Genomic DNA, 20,572 nt, shown 5'->3' with positions numbered 1-20,572 from the left:
TTGGTCTCTTCGAACGATAATTGAAACGCTTACATTCACCATGCAGCTCGGAACAATCATTCTGTCGGTTCGCTGCAGAACGTGTTCGTGCCTCGGGGCGTCTGTTATTACTTAGCGCGAGCGTGTGAAAGGTCTGGACAACAGTGGGGTCCTGTGTTAAGGTTCTAGATGGTCGCCGTGGTTTCAAATTGGAGCGCGAGACGGAAGTTCTCGTAAGGGTTTCCATAACGGCTCGCGCCTATGGGGATCTTCAGCCGAGCCCTGATATAAAATCGAACGATTATGACGTCAAAGGCTTTCAGTTGCGAGTGAAGAACACACAGCACTCACCGGATGATCAAGAAGGATTGTTGTTCTGCGCAGACATTACGTTCGTTCGCACGCGTGTCTATGGTGTATGTGTGTGCGAAACAGGCCGTCCAGTCCCGAGGTGTTGATCGCCAATGACGAGCACGCACAGGCCTTGTACAACGTCGCTGGTGGCACTCCGCGGCTGCACGAGTACCTCCAGCAAGTGGAGAGGCTGCCCATGATGGGTCACGGCACAAAAGGTAATCAGTCGGACATCAGGTTCCGATGCCTCTTATGCAGTTCTCGTACGATTCTTCCTGGATGCTTTCCCTCTTCGACGCTGCACCCACACCATATCGTCGGATTTAGCATAGCCCGGCAGCCCTCGAATGTAAGATGGCAAGCGTTGTCGCTGCATCCCTGGATGCCATACAGTCAAAACCACCGGTTTCTACACTTGTCGATCTCCCGCCACCTGAACGACCTGACAGCGTTTGCGATGCCAGTAGCGTGGAGTTCGACATTTTCCGCTATACACCTGTTCCTACCCTCATCCTCAATGCTTCGCGAGTAGTCGTTCAGGTATCGGACAGCTTTGTTATGACCTCACCGGGAGGCAGACGCGAAAATCTCGTGGGACGGATTGCAGACGACGTTCTTGGGCGAACATCGGAATTTCCAGCACTCGCTTCGGCCTGTGAAACCATTCGGATCGTCGAACAAACCGGCGCGCCAATTCAGCTCGACCATATAACTGATTCGCAACAAGTCTGGAGGACTCGCACAGTTCCCATCTACCGCAATGACAGCCTTTGTTGTACCCAGATGGAGTTCCAAGACGTCACAGAAGAGCACTTGAAAAGGCTGGAGCTGGAGGAGCGTATGTACACTAATGAGACTTTTCGTATCCTTGTCGAAACTGTCAAAGATTACGCCATCTTCATGCTCGACCCAAATGGAAACGTCGCAACTTGGAATGCAGGGGCGCAAGCCTTCAAAGGATACACAAGATCAGAGATTGTTGGCCAACACTTCTCTAAATTCTACGGCGAGGACGACCTCGCGGCTGGCAAGCCAGCAAGGGAGCTTCGGGATGCCCTCCGCGATGGACGTTGCGAAGATGAAGGCTGGCGTTACCGGAAGGATGGCTCCAGATTTTGGGCCAACGTTGTCATCACACCCCTCTTTAAGGAAGGCACCCTCCTTGGTTTTTCAAAGGTCACCCGTGATTTGACAGATCGGCGGAAGGCAGAGCAACAATTAATTGGTGCCTACGAGGAAGCATCGAAGCTGAAATCAGAGTTTCTGGCCAACATGTCACACGAGATCAGGACACCCATGCATGGCTTACTCTCAGCTTCGACAATGCTGCTTGACACGAAGCTTGACTTTGATCAATTGGATCTTGCGCGCATCATTCAAGAGTCTGGTGAGGTACTGCTCCAGGTGATCAACGATATCCTCGACTACAGTAAACTGGCCAACGGCAGCTTCTCAATAAGTCATGACATAATCAACATTGCGGATATCGTACATTCTGTTCATCGTGCGCAACAGAAGCTGTTCAATTCCGAAGTAAAGTTTGAAAGCTACCTCGACCCTCGGGTACCTAAAGCAGGAGGAGGAGACAGTCTTCGATATCGTCAAATAATTCAAAACCTGGTCTCCAACGCTGCAAAGTTTACAGAGGAAGGATCTGTACGAATCAACACGACCCTCGAAAGCGACGATGAAGAATCCTCCTTGATCCGTACAGAAGTCGTAGACACAGGCATCGGGGTGCCAGAGGCATCCGCGACCAATCTCTTTACCCCATTCACGCAGTTCGATAATTCCGCCACCAAGAGATATAAAGGCACTGGCCTAGGCTTGAGTATTTGCAAAAGCCTATCCGAGCTCATGGGTGGTCATATTGGCTATCACTCGAACCCTGCGGGCCATGGCAGTGTTTTTTGGTTTACAATGAAGCTCAAAAAGTGTAAACAGTTTGGAATATCGGAAACTTCTAGGGCTGGATTACACACTTTACAAATTCCCTCGCCAGCAATCGTAGACCACATGGAAGAAATAAAACGCGTAGCTGTCGACAAACGCCTCTTGCTAGCGGAGGACAACTTCATCAACCGGAAAGTCATGTTGCGAATGCTGGCGGGTCTTGGATTTCCCAACATAGACGTTGCTGTTGACGGTAAGGAGGCTGTCGCCAAAACGATACAGTCAGCAGATGAGAAGCATGCCTCAGTACCCTACGATCTCATCTTGATGGACGTCAACATGCCAGTTCAGGATGGCGTCTCAGCCACACAAGAGTTGAGAGATAAGGGATTCCGTATGCCCATCGTTGCAATGACTGCAAACGCGTTGAAGGGTCAAGCGGAATCATATATTGCTAAAGGCATGACTGGATATATCGCGAAACCTGTGGATAGAATGCTTCTGGTCAAGCTTCTTCTGAGTTGCTTCAAAGAGCAATCCGATGGCTGATTCGGCCCACCAGACGTCTTAGGATTTCAATATGTTCCTTAACCAAGACGAGTTATAAATGATGGAAAACCCATATTTTGGAAATTTGGCAAGCACTTGGGCTTCTTGCTAGAAGCGAGCACCGCTCGCTTCCATGCACTGAAAAAAAGTTCCAGCCACAGACAAGCGACTGCCTTGTCTGTCAGTCTTTGGACTTAAGCACGAGCGGACCAAAGGATGTGCCCTTGGATGTAGTTTGTCTCTCTCAAAAGAGAGCTGAAACAAACTTCGATCAGCCACTGATCACCACGGACGGACTCAACCAATCTCGCCGTCTTCCTGAAAACCGACGTAAATTGGTGATCCTGCCGGGCCTAGGGCCTGATATTTCTCAGACAACAGGATACAGGATATTGTTCATCACCAGGACCAGAGCTAAGACTTGGCTCAAAGCCAGGAAGCATGGTTGATATGGATGGTCCAGGGAGTCTTATGGCTCAGATCGTCTTTACAGGTCTTGCAGTGGAGATGCAGGTGGAGAGAGCGAAACCGACATGAGGTTCATTCAAAGGCCGTCGTCATCACAGCAAACCGCGAATAGCGATCGGATGCGCAGAAATTCTGAGAGAGTACAGGATGGCTTTCGAGTTGCAGAAATACCGAGGCGTAGCCACTCTCCACCTGTCCAATAACAACAATGTCCGAAGTTCTTAGAAGTGTCTCATCTATACCATTATACAACTAAGAAGATGCATAGCCCTCTAAAAATCCTAGACTTACAATACTCTTGCAGAACTGTTCTGAGTAGCTCCTAGCACCTAGAACAAAACGCACACCTGACTCCCAGTTTCTTCACATCGTGAGGAGTTAATCTATGCCCATAAAGTAACTTATCAAGGGACGGGCCAGACCATCCAACAGCGGGTAACTCAGCCTCGAGTATCTTCTCCTAACCTTCTCTCACGTTACAGAAAAGGCCGGCTATGATGTCCCAGTCATAGCACCTTAAACTATACTGCTGGAGACCTTCGGGGAAACCACAAGTGCCCTACGACTTTAAACAGAAAGTTTCAGAGGCTTGTAATGTTTTACTAGGTTGAAAGTAATCTGCAGAATGGAACTGAATACCTCTCTCTGTAAATCGAAAGACTAATCGCTTGTACCGGGCTGTTCCTGGCAATGCGAGGGACCTAGTGATAGTGCCAGCAAGGATAAGTACCCGTCATGCTCGACGGCGACCCCCTACTGACGGCGCCTGCAGCACTCCCTTAATCAACTGACCGATCAAGCTATGTCGAGACGCAGTACAGTGAGTAACCAGAAGCAAAGCCACGCAACTTAAAAGAAAAGCACCCTACCCACGCCATCTCAAGATACCTGTTTTGGACCCCAAAATCTCGCTTTGCCCTACAGCCACGTTCATCTCCATCACGCATCCCATTCGTCCACGCTATCAACTTCTCTTGGCAGCTGAACCACAAACTCCAGACTTACACCTTCGGTCCCTGGATTTCGGTCCGTTGGACACACTTAACACTGCCCACCGGGAGCCGAGATCGCTACAACTCGTCGCCTTTGAATGGTGGCTTATGCACATCCTCCAACATAGTTTCGAATGCGAGGTACGGCACTATGGTGGCCTTACGAGGCTGGAACCCAATTGTGAAGAGGCGGATGGTTGGTCGAGTGCGAGGATCGCTTAGAGAAATTGTGAGGGCTTGCTTGCTTGTACATCAGGTGCGATCAGCTTGTGTGTGAGGTTGGTCGGCGAGGTGGGAGACTACATCTACAGGTTGATCGCAAGATGCGTTTCCCCCCGCTGCCCCAGCATCTCAACTCGGCTGAGTTCGCTTTCCTGCATCCTGTACGAATGAAGATGTATTTCCTTCGCTACTTTTTCGCGGCTACTGCGCTCTCCAGCCTTGCAGGCGCGTATGCTACAGACGATGCATCCTTTGGGATGAAGCGCGGTGAAGCGGGTTTTGGCAGCGAACCTGTCTTCCAAGGTACTGAGCCCGGTGCTTTTCTAGAAGCGCTGCTGCAGGAGAAGAACGAAACAGCGCCATCTGTTCTGCAAGACCGCACCGTAGAACTATACGGAAAACGCCAAAACTGCCAATCTGGATACGGGTACTGCGCATGTACGTCTTTCCTCCATCCCTTCACGATATCCTCATGGGCTGAAACCAAAGGCTAGCACTGGGAGGCTGCTGTCCCAGCACAAACAACTGCTGCTCGTACGGCTACTGTCTCGAGCCAGGCAAGACATGTTGTCCCACCGGGCCCTGCGCCGCCGGCTCTTCGTGCTGCGGCAACAACAACTGCCACCCGGAGGGCACGCAGTGCTGCAAAAACGGACGATACTGCGAAGCGGGGAATATCTGTGTGATTTACAACGGTCAAAGTGGGTGTTGCACTGATTTGAAATGCACTGCTGTTGTGCGGTCGGGCACGACTTCCTTCGCCACGACGACAACGGCAGTCCCGCCTCCGCCTCCGTCGACAATCACGCAGCCGCCGCGCACGACAGAGGTGTTGGTGGACGTGTATTCGACGTACTACTGGACTATGACGTGGCGGTATTTCAGCTACTACTGGTATGTCTTCGGATCTCAGAGTACAGTGACATACACCACCATCACCGTGACCACGACCTACAAGACGACAGCGACCGACGACAGCGCCGCATCGAGCATCTTCGCCCAGCTGATCAAGACGCTGGTCTTCTCGACGCCCGCGGATGCAACGACGTTGGCGAGCCTGGTCGGCGCCGTGCCGAGCGCTACTGCGACACCGACAACGGCGCTGGAGACAGAGAACTCGAGTGCTTCGGAGGCGGTGGTGGTAGTACCCACTTCTTCGGAGAGTTCTGCGACTCCGTCAGATGACGGCGCTTTCGAGTCCAGCTTGTCAGCGCTGCTGTCTTCCATCACCCGGGCATCGACATCTCGCTCTCCGTCGTCTCGGGTTACGACGAGTTCCAGCACTCCTGCTTCGTTCACGGGGGGAGGGAGCGAGGCGGGTGGATTAGCTGTACAGATGCCGCTCATGGTGCTAGCGGCACTGAGTGGGGTCTTAATGGTATGGCTTTGATCGGTTTGAGTATGGCAATCATCACGAGGCTGGGCGGTTTCTGGTCCGTGTAGTCGTCGTTGTAGCCGTGAGTTCATGTGTTGAAGTTAATAATCTCTCACATCCACTTTACTTTCAACTTCATTTCGCAAGAAACCTGTTTGTGTCCGTCGGAATCCCCATTCATGCTCTCCAACAACTGATCTTACCAACAACACATTCCATGGAAGAGAGGCATGCACTGCGTGAGCGTCATGCTGCTCGGTGGGTACCGTAACGGCTAGGCCAAAGAGTAAAGAGGCTCTCAGAAGCATGTTAAATAAGCAGAGGGAGTGAAGATGGAGTGGTAGATAACATCAAGTAGCGGCCAGCAGAGGTCTCTTGTACTTAGCAGTCCGGCGTTCATGGCGGGTGAAGCGAGTGTGAAATCGTTGAAACAGATCTGTCACAGAAGCCGAATTGCATACAGGTAGGACCACGGCAAGAGCACTAGATCTAGTGAGCGGGAGATGTCTCGAAAACTCCAGAGCGCCACCCGTCACCTCCCTTCCGCACTACGGCCCTCCTCGAAATCCCTAAAGTTAAGTCTGAAGATAATTTCTGGACAAGAAGATCTTATTGATGCAAGAAGTGAAGACCTGTTCAAGAGCTGTAGATACAAAATATTTTCTGATGTGGATACCTTGCTTCCAAGGACTATGTATACTCTTTTCATACAAAGAGAACTATGAGTATATAAAACGATGATAAGAGAGAAATCCACACACAATATGTATACTGGATTGAGAGAAGAAAAAAAAGCAGTAAAGAGCCACACTCTAAGACATATCAAACATCGCCTCCAACCCGCGCGAGTCTCCAATTCAACCTCACCGTCAGCTCATTAAGCCAACCAAAGACCGAAGCGAAGTAAGTTTAGCAGAGCGCAAGAGTGCCTTGCACCGGTAAGCCTGCATGCCACACTCGTAAGAACCGGTTAAGCAACGCGGCCTTCGACCGGACAGGCCTGTTAAGCACAGGTGCGATAGAACCGGGACCTGCAACTGCCGCACTTCAGCTTCACAAACAACAGCGAGCGGTGGCAGCTACGTTCGAATCGAGTTCTTTTGTCGAAAACGCAGCGTTGCTGCAGTGTCCCCCCCAAGGGGTTTTGCAACACGCAAGCCACAACAGTTACATGTTGCTGTTCTAACGAGAAGATTTCACGCCTGATATAGAACAGGCCCGAAATGAGAGGAGGTTGTTATGAGATGAATTGTGTCGGGAGTGGCAAAGGATGCTGGGTCTGCAAAGCCTAGGGTTCCAGAGGTTTGATCTTGAGCAGAAGACTATACAAAACCAGACTTGTCTAGCACAAAATTAATTCTAGCTCCTTGAATATAACACCATAGCAGAAGTCTACAAAGCCACAGTCGAGACACGGCTCTGCCCACCGTGCCAAGCATGCCGAAGAGGGATATTCAAGGCTCACTTGGATAGTGAGCCTTGTGGCCAGAACAGTACTTATTGCCAATACCAGGTCAGCGGTGGACGTTGCCACATGCCGGCGCCTGACAGTTTCTTACTGATATGCTCAAGTTGCAGGTGGATGGCTAGCTAGATATCTCTTCGGCATGAAGTCAGCACACACACACATACATCACAGTCCACTCGAGCTTCGAAATCGATTCGACTGCCTCCTGGCTCAACAGTGACCGAGGGAAGTGAGTATGAGGAATATTCGAGATGCGGAAAATCTACATTTCCCGTGATTGCGCCCGCTCCAGAGCCGGGGTATTTCATAAACTCGTCGACATCGTACTGTGGGATAAAACGCTAGAAACACCAAAGACCTCGCACCGAAAAGCAGGTGTAGAGAAATACCATCTATAACCCGCCATGACGTATGCCGAAGCATCAGTACACCTCCCCGCTCTCCTCCTTTGGTTTGTACATGATGGTGGTGAGAAACTACTGCATGTCAGCCTGTGCGTTCTCGAGCCGGGATGTCTCACGGGTGGGCAGCTGAGTAACGTACCTTTTGCTTGTACCGCGTCGTCGCGCTGGTGGCGAGAACGTTGTCCTTGATACTACTTGTCGCCAAATGGTTCAGCACGGTGTGGTTCGGCATGATCAACACGCTGCTATCGTCCTTCATTGGGGTTGTCCCGTTCAGGATGCTCTTGCTGAGAAACATGGGCAGACTGGGGGGTGTGGGCAGATTGCCTGCTGCGGCATTTGCACGGGCGAAGCGCGACGACTCCTCGGGCGCATCGAGGTCGAGCAGGTAGGCGGGGATCTTGGAGTGGTATCTCTTGGTGGGCTCAGGGAGGTTGGTGTTGGGAAGGTCAGCGGTGGACGGCTTGATGACCACAGCTGCAGGAGGGGGTGCATCTTGTGGGGGTTGCGCGGCTGATTGCGCTTCTGTGAGCGCGGGCGTAGCTGCGGGCTTGTCTGTTCCAGCGGGCGCTGGCTGGTTGTTGACGTCGTCGTAAGAGACCTCGAGGTAGTTGACCAGGATGTTGGTGTAGTCGACGGCGGTGGGGAGCTTGTCCGAGATCATCATGTCGTTGTCGACGATGAACATGAGATGGTGGGTGCCCGGGTGGATGGGGACGAGTGCCGAGAGGACATTCTGCTTGGTGCTGGGGCCACTGCAGGAGAGAGGAGGTCAGTCGCGTCGAGGTGCAGTGGAACGGTCAACAGCAGGCAAAAAGGCAACGGCAGCCAGGTGGAGGGGGGAGAGGACAGGGTGGTCGTCGGGTGATTGAGCATGTCTCGGGCGTGCTGCATGAGACATGCGCCACACGGGTAGAGGCATGCAGGGCGTTCTGCAGGGCGACGAAAGAGAGGGCAGATGCGGCGACTTACTTGTTGTGCAACCTGTACTTGCGATTCCATCCGGCAAAGGTGCCGGTGACGTAGACCCTGTCGCCCGCGCCCTCCCACTCGATCAGGGTCGGGACGGTTGGGCCGCCGGGGGTGGGGAGCTTGAACTCTTCGCCGAGGTCGTCGTCGTCGACGGTTGTGCTGCTGAGCATCGAGGTGCGGCGTGGCAGGGTGCCCTCGACCTCGCCATGGTCCAGGGGGCTCACGGGGTCGGTGGGGGAGATGATGGGCGAGCCGGGCGTGTGCAGCTCCTCCTCGATGGGCAAGGGCAGACGCGGCGGGCGGCTGAAGTGCGACGAGGGCACGAGGTAGTCTTGCGAGGCATCGGCGGGGTCGAGCGAGCCGGCAATGGCCTGCTCTGTGCGGCTGCTGTGGGGGGCATTGATGGGGATTGCATGTGCCTCGCTGGGCGGCGGCGTGGACGAGTGTGCAGCAGGCGGGGTGGTGGTGGTGGTGGTGGTGGTGGTGGTGGTGACGGCGACGATGATTTTGGTTGCTGCTGTTGCCGTGCCTGGGGTGGTGTGGTGTTGCTGTTGCTGTTGCTGTTGCTGTTGCTGGCGCTGGTGCTGGCGGGCGGCGGTGGGGGACGAGGTGCTGGTGAGGTCGAGCTCGCGGGCGCAGGCTGGGGCGTGGACTGGCGGCTCCACCTCTCCAGTCGCTCCTGTCGCTCTTCCCGCTCCCGCTCCTTCTTCTGGCTGCTCTGCTCGTTGCCCATCCTGTCCGGGCTGGGGTCGCGCACACTGCGGCGGTCGTGGGCGGCGCGCGGCTGGCTGGTGACGTGGGCCGTCGTGTTGGCCTGGGCGCTCTCGAGGCTGGCCGACGGAGGGGCGATCTGCGCCGCCTTGATCGTGTGCTGGATGCTCTCGCGTCTGCCCGTGCGGTACGTCGGCGCCGCGTGCTGACTGCTTAGGTGCGAGTGCGGTTGCGCATGTGACGCATCGTGACTACTCTGCTGGTTGCCCATGGATCCGGCGCTGCGATGCGCGCAAACACGTAAACACGCAAACACGCAAACACAACACGCAAGCACGGCTGCCCGTAGTACCGACTGCGTGCGCTTCGAGGCGGAAGACCGGTAGCCGGTACACGGTGCTCAGTAGACGGTAGACGTAGACGGTAGATGTGGACGGTGACGATCAGACGTCGAGGCTAGCTCTGCTCTGCACCGTCGCCCCTTCCCCTCTCAGCTCTCAGCATGCATGCAGCGGGACGGTGATTCGCATGTCTTGCAGCTGTCCATCGCCGATACCGTACTCCGCACGAGCCACAGCGGCCTCGTCTTGCGTCTTGCATCTTGCGTCTTGCGTCTTGCATCTTGCGTCTTGCGTCTTGCGCCCTTCTCACATCTCCCTCCCATCCATCCTTCCAAGTTCCACGGCCAGCATGGACAGATTTCCGTGCTGCGGTACATTGCCAATCATGTTCGTGCGTGCCCATACGTCACCATGAACACCTCGTAGCTCCCTCCCTCTCGTCTCCCTCTGCCCAACATCCACCCCCCCCGCGATATGGACACGGCACGGGTCAACGTCTCCATCCTTGTGCAGCTCGTCTCGTGGCCCACCACCAAGCTCATCCATGCCCTCCGTTTCCTCCTTTCGCCACTACTACATGCAATCGTCTTCGTGCTGTCACCAATATGGATACTCGCCCGCTTTCTGCTTCTTCCCTTCCTACATCTTGCAAAGCGCCTGTTCCACGTCATCACGTTACCGCTACAGCTGAAATGGCTCGAGCGGATTGAGGTACCATTCATAGCTGACAAAAGAGACAACAAGGGTGCACTGCTAAGCCCAACAGACAATCTACATCTACCTCGGAACTGCCGGCCTCATAGGGTGCATGACGGGCGCTATCCTCTACCTCATCTTCAGCTTTCTGTCCTCCTCCCTCAGCATCGACACTGCCTCTCAAGCCAACCCTCCCAAGCGCCGTACTACTGCCGATTTCAGAGCTGCCCGGCGCCACAAGCAGGAACCGACACTAGATCCCGCGCCTCCTACTCAACCTGTACTGGACAAGGCTCCCGGACCCCGCAGGCGTGGCCTCTTGTCGCAAACCATTGTCGACGAGGACGACTCGGATTTCTGAGGGCGCCAGGAAAGAGCACAGTCAACTAGCGTACAGGAGCTGGAGCATCTGGGTGTAGCTTGGCTTCCAGCACGTCCAGGTCGTCGTGACCAACTGATGGCTTTAGGCTTGTGATCGCCATGTCGGAGATACGCACAGGGCAGAGTACTTCTGCTAGTTGGGGACGGTGATGGCCTTGGCAATCCACGGACAGTGCCTCTGCGAGGGCGACAGCTGAAGATGCGTCCGATGCTCCGCTGGGTGTCGTTTCCATCGTGCCGGAGCGGCGTGCCGTATGCGGCGAGGGTTGGCGATGCGACAAACGAGAGCTGTAGAGCAGTCAGTGTTGGGTAGTCAGACATGGATAAGAACAAGTCATATCATGTATCCAGCCACTTCTTTCCTCTCTTTCTCCTTGGAGCCAACGGTCAACCAGTGGAGCACGCTTACTGTCCAAACGACTGCAGCCATGGTCAGTCTTGCAACCAGCGGTCTAGGGCAGCAGATGAACCATCGGAGCTGCAGGCTATCAAGCACACCCAGCCCAGTTCTCGTCCTTGAAGTGCGGTCAAGGCTGCCACGTTGCCAATCGTGGGAATCATTACGAGCACCGACCCAACAAACGTCCTGAGCAGCATCCTTTCCATCTTCTTCGTCGCGGCTTGGTTACCTCGATTGGCCTGGAGGAGGCTGTTGTCCGCTCTGGAGCCGCCGCACATGTTCCCAAGGCAAATCGTCAAGTGAGTCGCGGGAAACGCCGCGGCTGAAGGCTTTCCCGACCGGACGAGTGGACTCGAAAGATGGATAAAAACGGACGTGAGGAGAATGTTGAGAGAGACATCGTACAATAGCAAGGGGAGCGTGGTGTGTCGTGGAATGCCGATGCGGCAACGGCCATCGATTGCTGACACCTCAGCCAGAGGTTTTATAAAAGCCACTACCGCGATGCTGGTGAAGCCAACAACGACCAGTATAAACCCAGTCACGCATACCCAGTCGCGAACCCTCTTCACGAACGGAGCTCGAAGTGCATGTACTCTTTCGACAAGAAAGAGGTACCTGTGTGACGAGGTCAGAGACCACTAGCCACTGTGGCACCTGTAGAGGGCGTCCTTGATTCATGTAAGATGACTCACATCAAGACCTTGCTGAGCATGTAGAAGCTGAGACAGAGGAGTACCGCTCCTCGACAGACCTTCAAAGACGAAAGGCCGAGTCCGCTTTCGACGACCGCAGCGGAGAAGACAAATACCATGGAGGCGAGGTAGAGGGAGAGAATGAGGATCTGTGCCAGGCAGAGTTTGATGTACGGGTCGCGGCCTATTTGTCGCACTCGGTGACCTAGCTTGGCTGTTACTACAGGTTCGTAGAGAGTATGGGTCTTGTACCCAACATGCCAGCTATGGCGCTTATGCTGAACATGGACACGGCGAGAAAAACCACACGTGAGGAATCGGGCTCGTGCTAGTCGCCGGGCTCTATTCGTACTCGAGTGGAATCATTGCTTGTGTTAGCTGGCGTTGCCCTACTTGTTGATGCCTGCGAGGCGGGTGCTGCGGAGACGGCTGCCGCAAGTGAGACGTATGCAGATACAGCGCTCAAGGTAAAGTGCATAACGCGAGTGCAAGGTGTTTTCGATGGGCTAGCCTGGAGACAGGTCGGACGGAAGCATAGTACTAGGTGGTGTGGGGAAGGAAGGAAGTCAGGAAAGCGTGCATGTGTACAGTCTTGAGTGTCGTGTGAGGAAGGAAGGAAGGAAGGAAGGAAGGAAGGAAGTCAGGAAAGCGTGCATGTGTATAGTCTTGAGTGTCGTGTGAGGTGAGCAAGAGCAGCGTTCGGAGCGTCTGCAGCTACCGCTTCCTCCCGTGCCCAGGCGTGTCGTTTGTTGTCATATGGATTAGGCAGGTCCAGACTTGATTCACTTGAAGCATGTTGCCATGTTGCAAGGGCGTCTAAGAGGCTGAGCGACAAGACAACGTTTACCACCTGACCATGCTCTAGGAAGAAATCTATCAGAGAGATAGTCTTGCAGCCATCCAAGGTTGTCAAGCTCGGTGAGCGCGAGTAAGCGCGAGCGTCTAGAGGTGGACGAGGCTTCCAGAGTAAGAGCTCGCTTGGTGTTGTGGGGTCATTCCACCATGAGCGCGTTGGAGACGGTCATCGTCATAGACGGAGCAGACTCCACGGCGGCCCAGCCCCCTATCCGCAACGGGCTCCGGATTCAGGCCACACTGCGAAGGTGAGGTGGGCTGCGGTGGGCTGCGGTGGGCAGCGGTGGGCACGGTGTCAACATCCAATGGCACTGTGATGCTATGCTGTCTGCTGCATAGGGTGTATACACGACACAACGGCGTACCCTCGTATTGCAGCGTATCTCCTGCTATGCTCGCGCCGAGACACTGGCCTGGGCGCGTGTCGCAGAGAAAAGTGCAGAGGCGCCCCCGCGTCTGAGCTTGTGACAGCTCGCTAGGCGAGATGCGATTGGCTGCCCAGCGGTGCGCAACGCGGCAGGGTGTGGGGGTGTTGGAGATGCAAGCGAGATTACGGGCGCCGTAGCTAGCTGCAGCACAGCCACCAGCACCAGGCTTGGTCTCTGTCGCTCTGTGGTCTCGCTCTTGCGCACCTGCACCTGCACCTCACCTGCACTGCACGCCTCCTCGCCGCTGCCTCGCCCCTCGAGACACGACACCCCGCCCCGACTCGTCTCCTGCGCTGCACGAGTGCTTGACCCCTCCACCGCTCTCTGCCCCAACATTCCACCGCCCGCCCCCGCAAATACGCTAAGAAGCACGAAGAAAAAGGAGGTCGCAGACGAGCACCAACCGCCACCATGCGCAGAGGCGTCACCATATTCTTGCTCGTCACCGTTGTCGTCCTCGGCTTCGCACTGCACAGCGTCTGGACACTTCTCGGCCTGCTGGTGGCCACGGGCCTCGACGATGCCATCCTGCGCGGCGAACTGCCCGCTCCCAACTCGAGTGCAGGCAGTGACCGTCCGCAGTTAGTCCCCAAGATCATCCACCAGACGTACATCAACGACAGCATCCCTGCGCACTGGAAGGGGCCCCAGCAGAGCTGTATGGACCTGCACCCGGACTACGAGTACAAGGTACTGCCGCAACACGCCCACCCACTGCTCGGACAAGTTGCTGACAGCACTAGCTCTGGACCGACAAGAAGGCCCGCGAGTTCATTGCCAACGAGTATCCATGGTTCCTCGAGACGTTTGACGGCTATCCCTATCCCATCCAGCGTGCCGACACGATTCGATACTTTGTCCTGCACCACTTCGGTGGCATCTACATCGACTTGGACGATGTACGTACCGCTCGCAAGCCACCTCTCCTACCCCACTAACCACGCCCAGGGTTGCAATCGCAGTCTCGATCCTCTCCTTGCTTACCCAGCCTGGGTTCGCCGCACAATCCCCACCGGTATCTCCAACGACGTCATGGGCGCAGTGCCCCACCACCCATTCTTCCTCAAGGCCATTGACTCTCTGACCTACTACAACCGCCGCTGGCCCCTCCCCTACATCACCGTCATGGCATCCACCGGTCCTCTCTATCTCAGTCTGGTCTGGCGCCACTACATGAACCAGAACCCCCAAGGCGACGACCGCCTGCGCATCCTCTTCCCTGAAGAGTACAACAACCACGCCTGGAGCTTCTTCACCCATCACCTCGGCAACAGTTGGCACAGGACGGACGTAAAGGTCATCTTCTGGCTGGGCAAGCACTGGATATTCGTCACCCTTGTCGGCTTCACCCTTGGCTTCACCATTCTCGGCTTGCTGTACAAGATCTTCTTCCTGAACAAGGGCTACAAGCAACCCGGCTCGCCCAGGCTCCGATCCGCATACACTCGACTGCCCTTCTACCGCCGCATTAGCCAAAAGGACGTCGAGCTGAACGACCGACACGAGGTCTAGTCCACGCTTGACTATCCCTCGACCGCACTGATGTTTGACGAGCGCGTTCTGTACTACCATCCTGCATATTCCGGCGCATATCCTCACGACTATATTGCATTCTTCACTTCACCAACACCCCATTTCTGTTTCCATCCTCCGACTTCGCACATACACGCATGTCACTATTTTTCTACGCCATTTAATCCCATTTGCGCGTCTCCGCGGGACGCAACAACGAGCCACGGACACGCTTCAACGGCGTATCCTTTCCATTCGAAAAGAAAGACTAGGGAGAGAGAGACAGGACGGCGTCACTGCAACCAGGCATAGACATACAAAGAGAGACACACGGTGCCGCATCGCAATGCTTAGGACGCTCCGGGGAAGACGAGGCGTTTTAAATGCCGCACACTAGATACAATACAAAGTCTAGACGACCAAGACCAAACCTGGGAACCATGCATGCATGCACGTCACGATGAGATGTCGTGTTTTATTTCATCTTGATTCTTTCGTTGCACTCGCATGCTTGCTCATTCTGTCCTGGCGCCTAGATATTCACACCATACACTCTCTTCGTCGCTAGCTGAAACCCACACCACACCTGTCCGAAAGCAACGCCTTCCTCGTTCCGAGCCGTTCCGAATGCATGTCCGCACGCCGAGAGACAGAGAGAGAGAGAGAGAGTGTGTGTGTGTGTGTGTGTGTGTGTGTGTGTGTGTGTGTTTGAGGCTGACTCCCCTGGTTGCGTCGAGCTACGGTTTGTGTTTTGCTTCACTGACGTGTGTTTGGCTTGGGGCGATCGAAGCAGGTCGGCAGCCTAGTGAGCAATTCGGACGATTATCATGTAGGTATTGCTTTATAAACCAACAGGAGCCGCCTGAACTCCTGATAACCAACCGTCCGCACGCGATACACGCACGGTTCCTGTAGTACCACCACCACCACTTCGGCACTGGACGTCTCGCGCGCCGGCTTATGGTGCGTGTTTACTCGTTCAGCCACGCCCACAGGCCCTTCTTCTCTCGCTTCTCTGTCGCAGCGCCGCGCTCCTCGGCGTGCTCGAGGCTCTGCGCGTCGCTTAGCTCCGGGTTGCGGATGGCGAGGGAGAAGCCTATCAGCAGCACGGAGAGGCAGAGGCCGGCGATGCAGAGAAGGCGCTGGACGTGTCGGTATGCCAGGATGACTGCGGCTCTCTCCGGCATGCCAGGTGGGTGGCTACTCGCGAACGGGAAAGGGTCGGCGTACACTTCGGCCGCGAGGTGCGCGCTGCCCGTCTGCCGCAGCAGCTCTGCGGGGACCATGTGCTGCCACATAGCGCCGGAGACGGTGTTGCCCAGCGCAGATCCGACGTTGTATGTCGCGAGGTAGATGCCCGTGACGATGGCAACGTGCTCGTGCTTGGTCGCCGCCTGCATGCTGGCCTGCGCCGGGTAGGGGAACATGCCGCCCGCGATGCCGAGACAGATCTGTGCGCCCACGATGCCCGAGTGGCTCGCTGCGCCTGTCCCGCCGCGGTAGCGTATCAGCAGGCCAAAGGCTACTGTGAACAGGCACGTGCCGAGTACGATGAAGGGCTTGAGGCGCCGTACGCGGAACACGATTAGCCCAAGCAAGAGGCCGGTGATGACGGAGCTGAAGCTGTACAGCGAGGAGATGCGCGTCGCGCTCTTGATGCTCTCGTTGAAAGACACTACGAGCACCGTGTATAGGAAATCGCCTTGCATGGTCCAGGCAAAGTTCAGCGTACATGCGATGCCAAGAGCGCCCCAGACAGCACGATCTTTGAGCAGGTGGAACGGCAGCATGGGATGCGGAGCGCGGCGTTCCCAGACGATGAAGGCAGGGATGCAGAGAAGGCCGATTACCAACGGAGCGATGACCTTGGAGGTCGCCCATTGGGAGGAGGTACCACCTGCGATGGTAAAAGGCTGGATTCGTCAGTCAAGATCTGCTGCAATGGTCTGGGGACGGGGCACGAACAGTGAGGATGCAGCCAAACACTGCAATGAGAAGGACAATACCTGGTACGTCAAGCTGCCAGAAGAGTGCCGATGCCAAACGCTTGCTACCATGCAGTTGGTACGGGGTCTTGTAGTTGTCGAGTGCTCCGGCCTTCCTCGCTTTGTACGATGACCACATCAGGGAGCCTACAAGTGGGATCGTGCATGCAGTGTAGATGATAGCCCACATACCTACGCCCCACCGCCAGCTTGTGGCAGTCAAGACCGCTTGGCTGATGTCGCCGGCCACCCAGGTATTGATCTGCCGCACGTCAGTCGCGAATACCCGTGAAGAGGAGGAAACCATACAAGAAACGGTATGGCGGGGACGTAGGAAAAGAACAGGCGAGATCGCAAAGACGTGATGTCTGCAATGATGATCTCAACGAGCACGATCATGGTCGTGTAGCCAATCTGCGTACTGTCAGTGTGCCGTCTGATGTTGTGGTGCAGTGCGTACAGACCTGGTAGAATACGGCTCCTGCTGAGAACGACTCGACATCGCTACTCACAGCTTCAATGATTGTGCCTAGGCCAGTTAGGTTCACCGACCGACGCCGCACAGAGTCCGATGCTGAGTGGCCTACCGAGGACGTAGAAGAAGATCGACACCAAGACAACTTCGACTCGGCCAAAGACGTCGGCTGGGATCCGGTCAGTGTAGTCCTCCATCATTTCGTGAGCAGATGAATATACCCATCTTCGCGGCTGTTGGCTGGAACACAAGTTAGCTACCCACGCATTGCTCCTTGGCATGGTTCATAAACGTACCTGGGCTGCTGCAGCGACGACACTTCGTAGCACGTCTAATTGTAACACTGATCAGAGGACAACAATCACTTTTTATAGGGAACTGACTGATCGTCGCCAGCGTAGAGTGTGTCTGAAACCCTGCTGTTGCATACGGTTGGTAAGTGCCTCGGAAGGTGCCATCGAGACCGTAAGCGTAAGCCACGATGAAAAGACCAAAGAAGATGAAGAAGCGGTTGACGCGCGAGGTATGAGCGTTGAGAGCTTCAATTCGAGCCACACCGGGCGACTTGGTGCCCATCAACGGTGCAGGCTTGTCGATTGGGGTGATGCTCTTGCTGTCAACATTCACTTCTTTGACGTGGTCATCGTCTGGGGAGGTCGCCATCTTGCTGGAAGGCTATGCAAAAGGTGAGACGCGGTGAGATTGCGCGCAGTGCAAGACAATGAAGCAAGCCGTGTAGTCGTATATTAGAGGTGAGAGCCGAGTGGTCTCTTGATCTGTAGCTGCTCTTACTAGTTGTCCCTGGCCAGGCTGTCAGAACACGAGGTGGTCCATACTATTACTGGATGGCAATCCCCCAAAGTGGGGTCTCTGGGGTGCGTACCATAGGAGTGGTCAAACTGCCTTGCTGATTGATAAGATTAGATGCAAAATCTCAACGTTTCGCGACGGTTTGCTACTTTTGGGATGTTCTCCGTCTTAGCAAATGCTTGTCCTGAGTGTTCTGTTGCCGGAGCTGCCGGCTGCTGGGGAAACGGTGCAGATGAATGCAAGACTTGTGAAAGAAAGGGAAGTGTGCATAAGAGGGTAAGCCAACGTGGATGAAGGTATATCTTGATTTTGGATGTAGTCAGAACGACTGACCTATGAAGCAATCCGAAACACCGACCATGCATTCGTGGATAGAGCGAAGATGTCACTTGACGCAACCACCTTCTCGAAACAACAAGAAAAGAACAGTGAAACAATCAGCCTACTCGTACTCCGATCGCACCTTCTTCGCCCTCCTCTTGTTCGCCTTGAAGTGCTTCTTGCTGTTCAACTTCAAGTCCGCCGGATCGGCATCCATGTTGAGAGCAGTCATCTGCTTGAGTTTCCTGCCGCTCAGCTCCTTGCCCTGCTCGCTGTACTTGTAGTTGAAGGGTTTGTTGACGTGCGCCATGCCCTGTCCAGGACCGAAGAACCTCTTGTCCATGTGCTTAGACTTCTCTCCCGTTTTGGGAGCTAGACCGAACTCGTCAGACTCCATGAGAGAGTCATCCTCGGCAGCTTCAGTCATGCGCGCAAGACGTGCGCGGCGCTTCTCAGGCAAATGTGCAGCATCGTAGAGCTCGCGGTTGAAGTACTTGGGATCGATAGGCGGGTCCATGGGAGGGGGATGGCAGAAGAGCAGCTTGCCCTTGACGTAGTCCTTCAGGATGTAACGCGCTGCTCGCGATTCATCTGGCTGACCAAGACCTTGTGTTTGGAATCCACGCGCGATGGCGTAGGCGCGCAGCACCTCGTCTGACGTAGGAACACCAGTGCCGCCTTCTTCAACGGGGCGGATTTGCATCTTCATACCGTAGATGGCCTCGAGGAAGGGTTGAGGAATGCGTTGGGCGACAAGACCTCCAGGTCCAGTGTACTCTCGCAGTTGGTCGATGGGGAGCACACCAGCGCAGACGAGCTCAGCCTTGGTGGTTGCGAAACTGGGGAACACAAGACCAGGGCAATCGCAAAGAACAACCTTCTCACTGAGGTGGATAGTTTGGAAGTGCTTTGTCTTTCCTGGCGTGGCTGATACTGACACCTTCTTTGCGCCGATGAGAGCGTTGATGGTGGACGATTTACCGACGTTGGGATAACCAACCAGACCAATCGAGGTCTTGCGAGGCTGGCCGTCTGGTCCGGTATCAATTTCGGGCGCATGTTGGAGGAACAAAGCCTCCAACTCGTCGGTGGTCAATATCCGGGTTCGCTCGTCGCCGTCTGCCAGCTGTATGCCGTCGCCGGGAGTGTCGATTGTCTCCTCTTCAACCCACTTCTCCTGCTCCTCTTTCTTGTCTTGCAGGTCGATCTTCTTCGCTTCCTTTGCAAGATCATCGTCCTCGGAATTGGCATCTTCCTCGTCCTCCTCGTCCTCCTCCGAGTACTCCTCGGATTCGGCACCCTCTTCGGCCAGCTCTCTTGCCTCGTTCATCTCCTTGGCCAACTCAGCCGAGAAGAACTTGTAGTTGACACCGTTCTCCTCGAAGTAGTCAGCCCAAGCCGATCGCTGCTCGAGTGTCATCATATCTGCCTTGTTGACCAGCAACAAATTGTTCTTCTTGGGGTCGACCTCCTTGACGTAGACCTCCAGGTCCTCGGATCTGAACAGAAGCGGGTTTCGCGCATCCACGATTTGGACGACCAAGTCTGACCTCTCAATGACTCGCCACAGCTGCCTCCAGACCTCGAGGTTACGCTCGAACGGTGTGGTCAGCAGGTCGTTGTTCTCTGTGATCTCGGCAAGACCTCGCCTCCACTGCAGCATGGCTTCCTTCTCGCGTGTGTCCAGTTGCTGGGGTGTGGTCTTGGAGTCCCACTTCGGTCGCCTCGGAACCGTCAGCTTGTCCTTGTTCTCCTTCTGCCTCTTGACGAGGTTGCGCTCCTCGGTCGCAGACAACAGGTACGGGTTCTTCTGGTCCTTGTGGATGATCTTGACGTTGTTCATCTTCTCCGCGGTGAAGTCGGTGCCGGCAAGCTCTGCAGTCGACAGAAATTCGTCGAGGTCACCCTGCTCGGTAACCGAGCGCATCTTCACCCACGAAGCCTCCTTCTTCTCGTTGGTGATGTACTAGACAGTATCAGCACATGGTCATATCAGTGCGGTCGCCCTGCCAGTACTCACCCTCTCGCCGTTTTGGCCTGTTCGTTCAATACCGCCCTGGAAGTTGCCGCGGCGCATGTCCGCACCCTTGCCCTTGCCGAATCTGTCGTTCATCAGACTGTTGCCCAGGCCGACGGCCTTCTTGGACTTTGCGAGCACCATCTCTGCGATTGTGCGTGGGTATCTCTGTGGTATTGGGTGTTGGTGGCTGTTGTGTGCCCTGGGAGAGGGGAAGTCCGTTGTCGAATTTTGCCCCGCGCCCCAATCTATGTCATTCACAGTCCCAC

At 55.1% G+C, this 20,572-nt stretch overlaps 11 protein-coding genes across 11 annotated transcripts, besides 12 other annotated features; 4 read left to right on the top strand and 7 right to left on the bottom strand.

Moving 5' to 3' along the window:
- Positions 1–687: 687 nt before the first annotated feature.
- On the top strand, positions 688–2,775 carry EKO05_0003008 (Histidine kinase; the record flags this gene model as incomplete). The annotated part of the gene is made up of 1 exon (XM_038945193.1): positions 688–2,775. The coding sequence occupies one exon, from the start codon at positions 688–690 to the stop codon at positions 2,773–2,775; it is 2,088 nt and encodes a 695-aa protein (XP_038801570.1).
- A 1,783-nt stretch (positions 2,776–4,558) lies between these two features.
- Positions 4,559–5,847, top strand: EKO05_0003007 (uncharacterized protein; the record flags this gene model as incomplete). The annotated part of the gene is made up of 2 exons (XM_038945192.2): positions 4,559–4,895; positions 4,952–5,847. The coding sequence occupies 2 exons, from the start codon at positions 4,559–4,561 to the stop codon at positions 5,845–5,847; spliced, it is 1,233 nt and encodes a 410-aa protein (XP_038801569.2).
- Positions 5,385–5,433: a tandem repeat.
- A 1,397-nt stretch (positions 5,848–7,244) lies between the features above and the next one.
- Positions 7,245–7,371: a dispersed repeat.
- Positions 7,372–7,722: 351 nt separating this feature from the next.
- Positions 7,723–8,846, bottom strand: EKO05_0003006 (galactose metabolism- protein; the record flags this gene model as incomplete). The annotated part of the gene is made up of 3 exons (XM_038938112.2): positions 7,723–7,776; positions 7,844–8,459; positions 8,677–8,846. The coding sequence occupies 3 exons, from the start codon at positions 8,844–8,846 to the stop codon at positions 7,723–7,725; spliced, it is 840 nt and encodes a 279-aa protein (XP_038801567.2).
- Positions 8,847–8,896: 50 nt separating this feature from the next.
- Positions 8,897–9,658, bottom strand: EKO05_0003005 (uncharacterized protein; the record flags this gene model as incomplete). The annotated part of the gene is made up of 1 exon (XM_059636072.1): positions 8,897–9,658. One exon carries the CDS (start codon positions 9,656–9,658, stop codon positions 8,897–8,899), a length of 762 nt encoding a protein of 253 aa, XP_059492055.1.
- Positions 9,135–9,168: a tandem repeat.
- Positions 9,220–9,251: a tandem repeat.
- Positions 9,659–9,678: 20 nt separating the features above from the next.
- Positions 9,679–9,711: a tandem repeat.
- Positions 9,712–9,756: 45 nt separating this feature from the next.
- Positions 9,757–9,841: a tandem repeat.
- A 129-nt stretch (positions 9,842–9,970) lies between these two features.
- Positions 9,971–10,028: a tandem repeat.
- A 174-nt stretch (positions 10,029–10,202) lies between these two features.
- EKO05_0003004 (uncharacterized protein) lies at positions 10,203–10,785 on the top strand (the record flags this gene model as incomplete). The annotated part of the gene is made up of 2 exons (XM_038937958.1): positions 10,203–10,439; positions 10,495–10,785. 2 exons carry the CDS (start codon positions 10,203–10,205, stop codon positions 10,783–10,785), a joined length of 528 nt encoding a protein of 175 aa, XP_038801566.1.
- A 25-nt stretch (positions 10,786–10,810) lies between these two features.
- EKO05_0003003 (uncharacterized protein) lies at positions 10,811–11,038 on the bottom strand (the record flags this gene model as incomplete). The annotated part of the gene is made up of 1 exon (XM_059636071.1): positions 10,811–11,038. The coding sequence occupies one exon, from the start codon at positions 11,036–11,038 to the stop codon at positions 10,811–10,813; it is 228 nt and encodes a 75-aa protein (XP_059492054.1).
- Positions 11,039–11,237: 199 nt separating this feature from the next.
- EKO05_0003002 (uncharacterized protein) lies at positions 11,238–12,019 on the bottom strand (the record flags this gene model as incomplete). The annotated part of the gene is made up of 2 exons (XM_038937979.2): positions 11,238–11,823; positions 11,901–12,019. 2 exons carry the CDS (start codon positions 12,017–12,019, stop codon positions 11,238–11,240), a joined length of 705 nt encoding a protein of 234 aa, XP_038801565.2.
- Positions 12,020–12,228: 209 nt separating this feature from the next.
- Positions 12,229–12,378, bottom strand: EKO05_0003001 (uncharacterized protein; the record flags this gene model as incomplete). Its single annotated transcript, XM_059636070.1, has 1 exon — positions 12,229–12,378. One exon carries the CDS (start codon positions 12,376–12,378, stop codon positions 12,229–12,231), a length of 150 nt encoding a protein of 49 aa, XP_059492053.1.
- Positions 12,379–12,506: 128 nt separating this feature from the next.
- Positions 12,507–12,540: a tandem repeat.
- Positions 12,541–13,383: 843 nt separating this feature from the next.
- Positions 13,384–13,415: a tandem repeat.
- A 179-nt stretch (positions 13,416–13,594) lies between these two features.
- On the top strand, positions 13,595–14,695 carry EKO05_0003000 (CSG1/SUR1-like protein; the record flags this gene model as incomplete). The annotated part of the gene is made up of 3 exons (XM_038938069.1): positions 13,595–13,873; positions 13,927–14,082; positions 14,132–14,695. 3 exons carry the CDS (start codon positions 13,595–13,597, stop codon positions 14,693–14,695), a joined length of 999 nt encoding a protein of 332 aa, XP_038801564.1.
- A 644-nt stretch (positions 14,696–15,339) lies between these two features.
- Positions 15,340–15,363: a tandem repeat.
- Positions 15,364–15,403: a tandem repeat.
- A 263-nt stretch (positions 15,404–15,666) lies between these two features.
- On the bottom strand, positions 15,667–17,818 carry EKO05_0002999 (ferrioxamine B transporter; the record flags this gene model as incomplete). Its single annotated transcript, XM_059636069.1, has 8 exons — positions 15,667–16,608; positions 16,661–16,942; positions 16,990–17,094; positions 17,145–17,209; positions 17,268–17,324; positions 17,377–17,395; positions 17,452–17,486; positions 17,539–17,818. The coding sequence occupies 8 exons, from the start codon at positions 17,816–17,818 to the stop codon at positions 15,667–15,669; spliced, it is 1,785 nt and encodes a 594-aa protein (XP_059492052.1).
- Positions 15,932–15,973: a tandem repeat.
- A 589-nt stretch (positions 17,819–18,407) lies between the features above and the next one.
- On the bottom strand, positions 18,408–20,447 carry EKO05_0002998 (uncharacterized protein; the record flags this gene model as incomplete). Its single annotated transcript, XM_038937903.1, has 2 exons — positions 18,408–20,252; positions 20,307–20,447. 2 exons carry the CDS (start codon positions 20,445–20,447, stop codon positions 18,408–18,410), a joined length of 1,986 nt encoding a protein of 661 aa, XP_038801562.1.
- Between the last annotated feature and the right edge of the window lie 125 nt (positions 20,448–20,572).

This window comes from Ascochyta rabiei, chromosome 4 (assembly GCF_004011695.2).
Source record: "Ascochyta rabiei chromosome 4, complete sequence".
Lineage (NCBI taxonomy): Eukaryota > Fungi > Ascomycota > Dothideomycetes > Pleosporales > Didymellaceae > Ascochyta > Ascochyta rabiei.
Note: the sequence above shows the minus strand (reverse complement) of the source record. Positions and strands in the feature narration are given on the sequence as shown.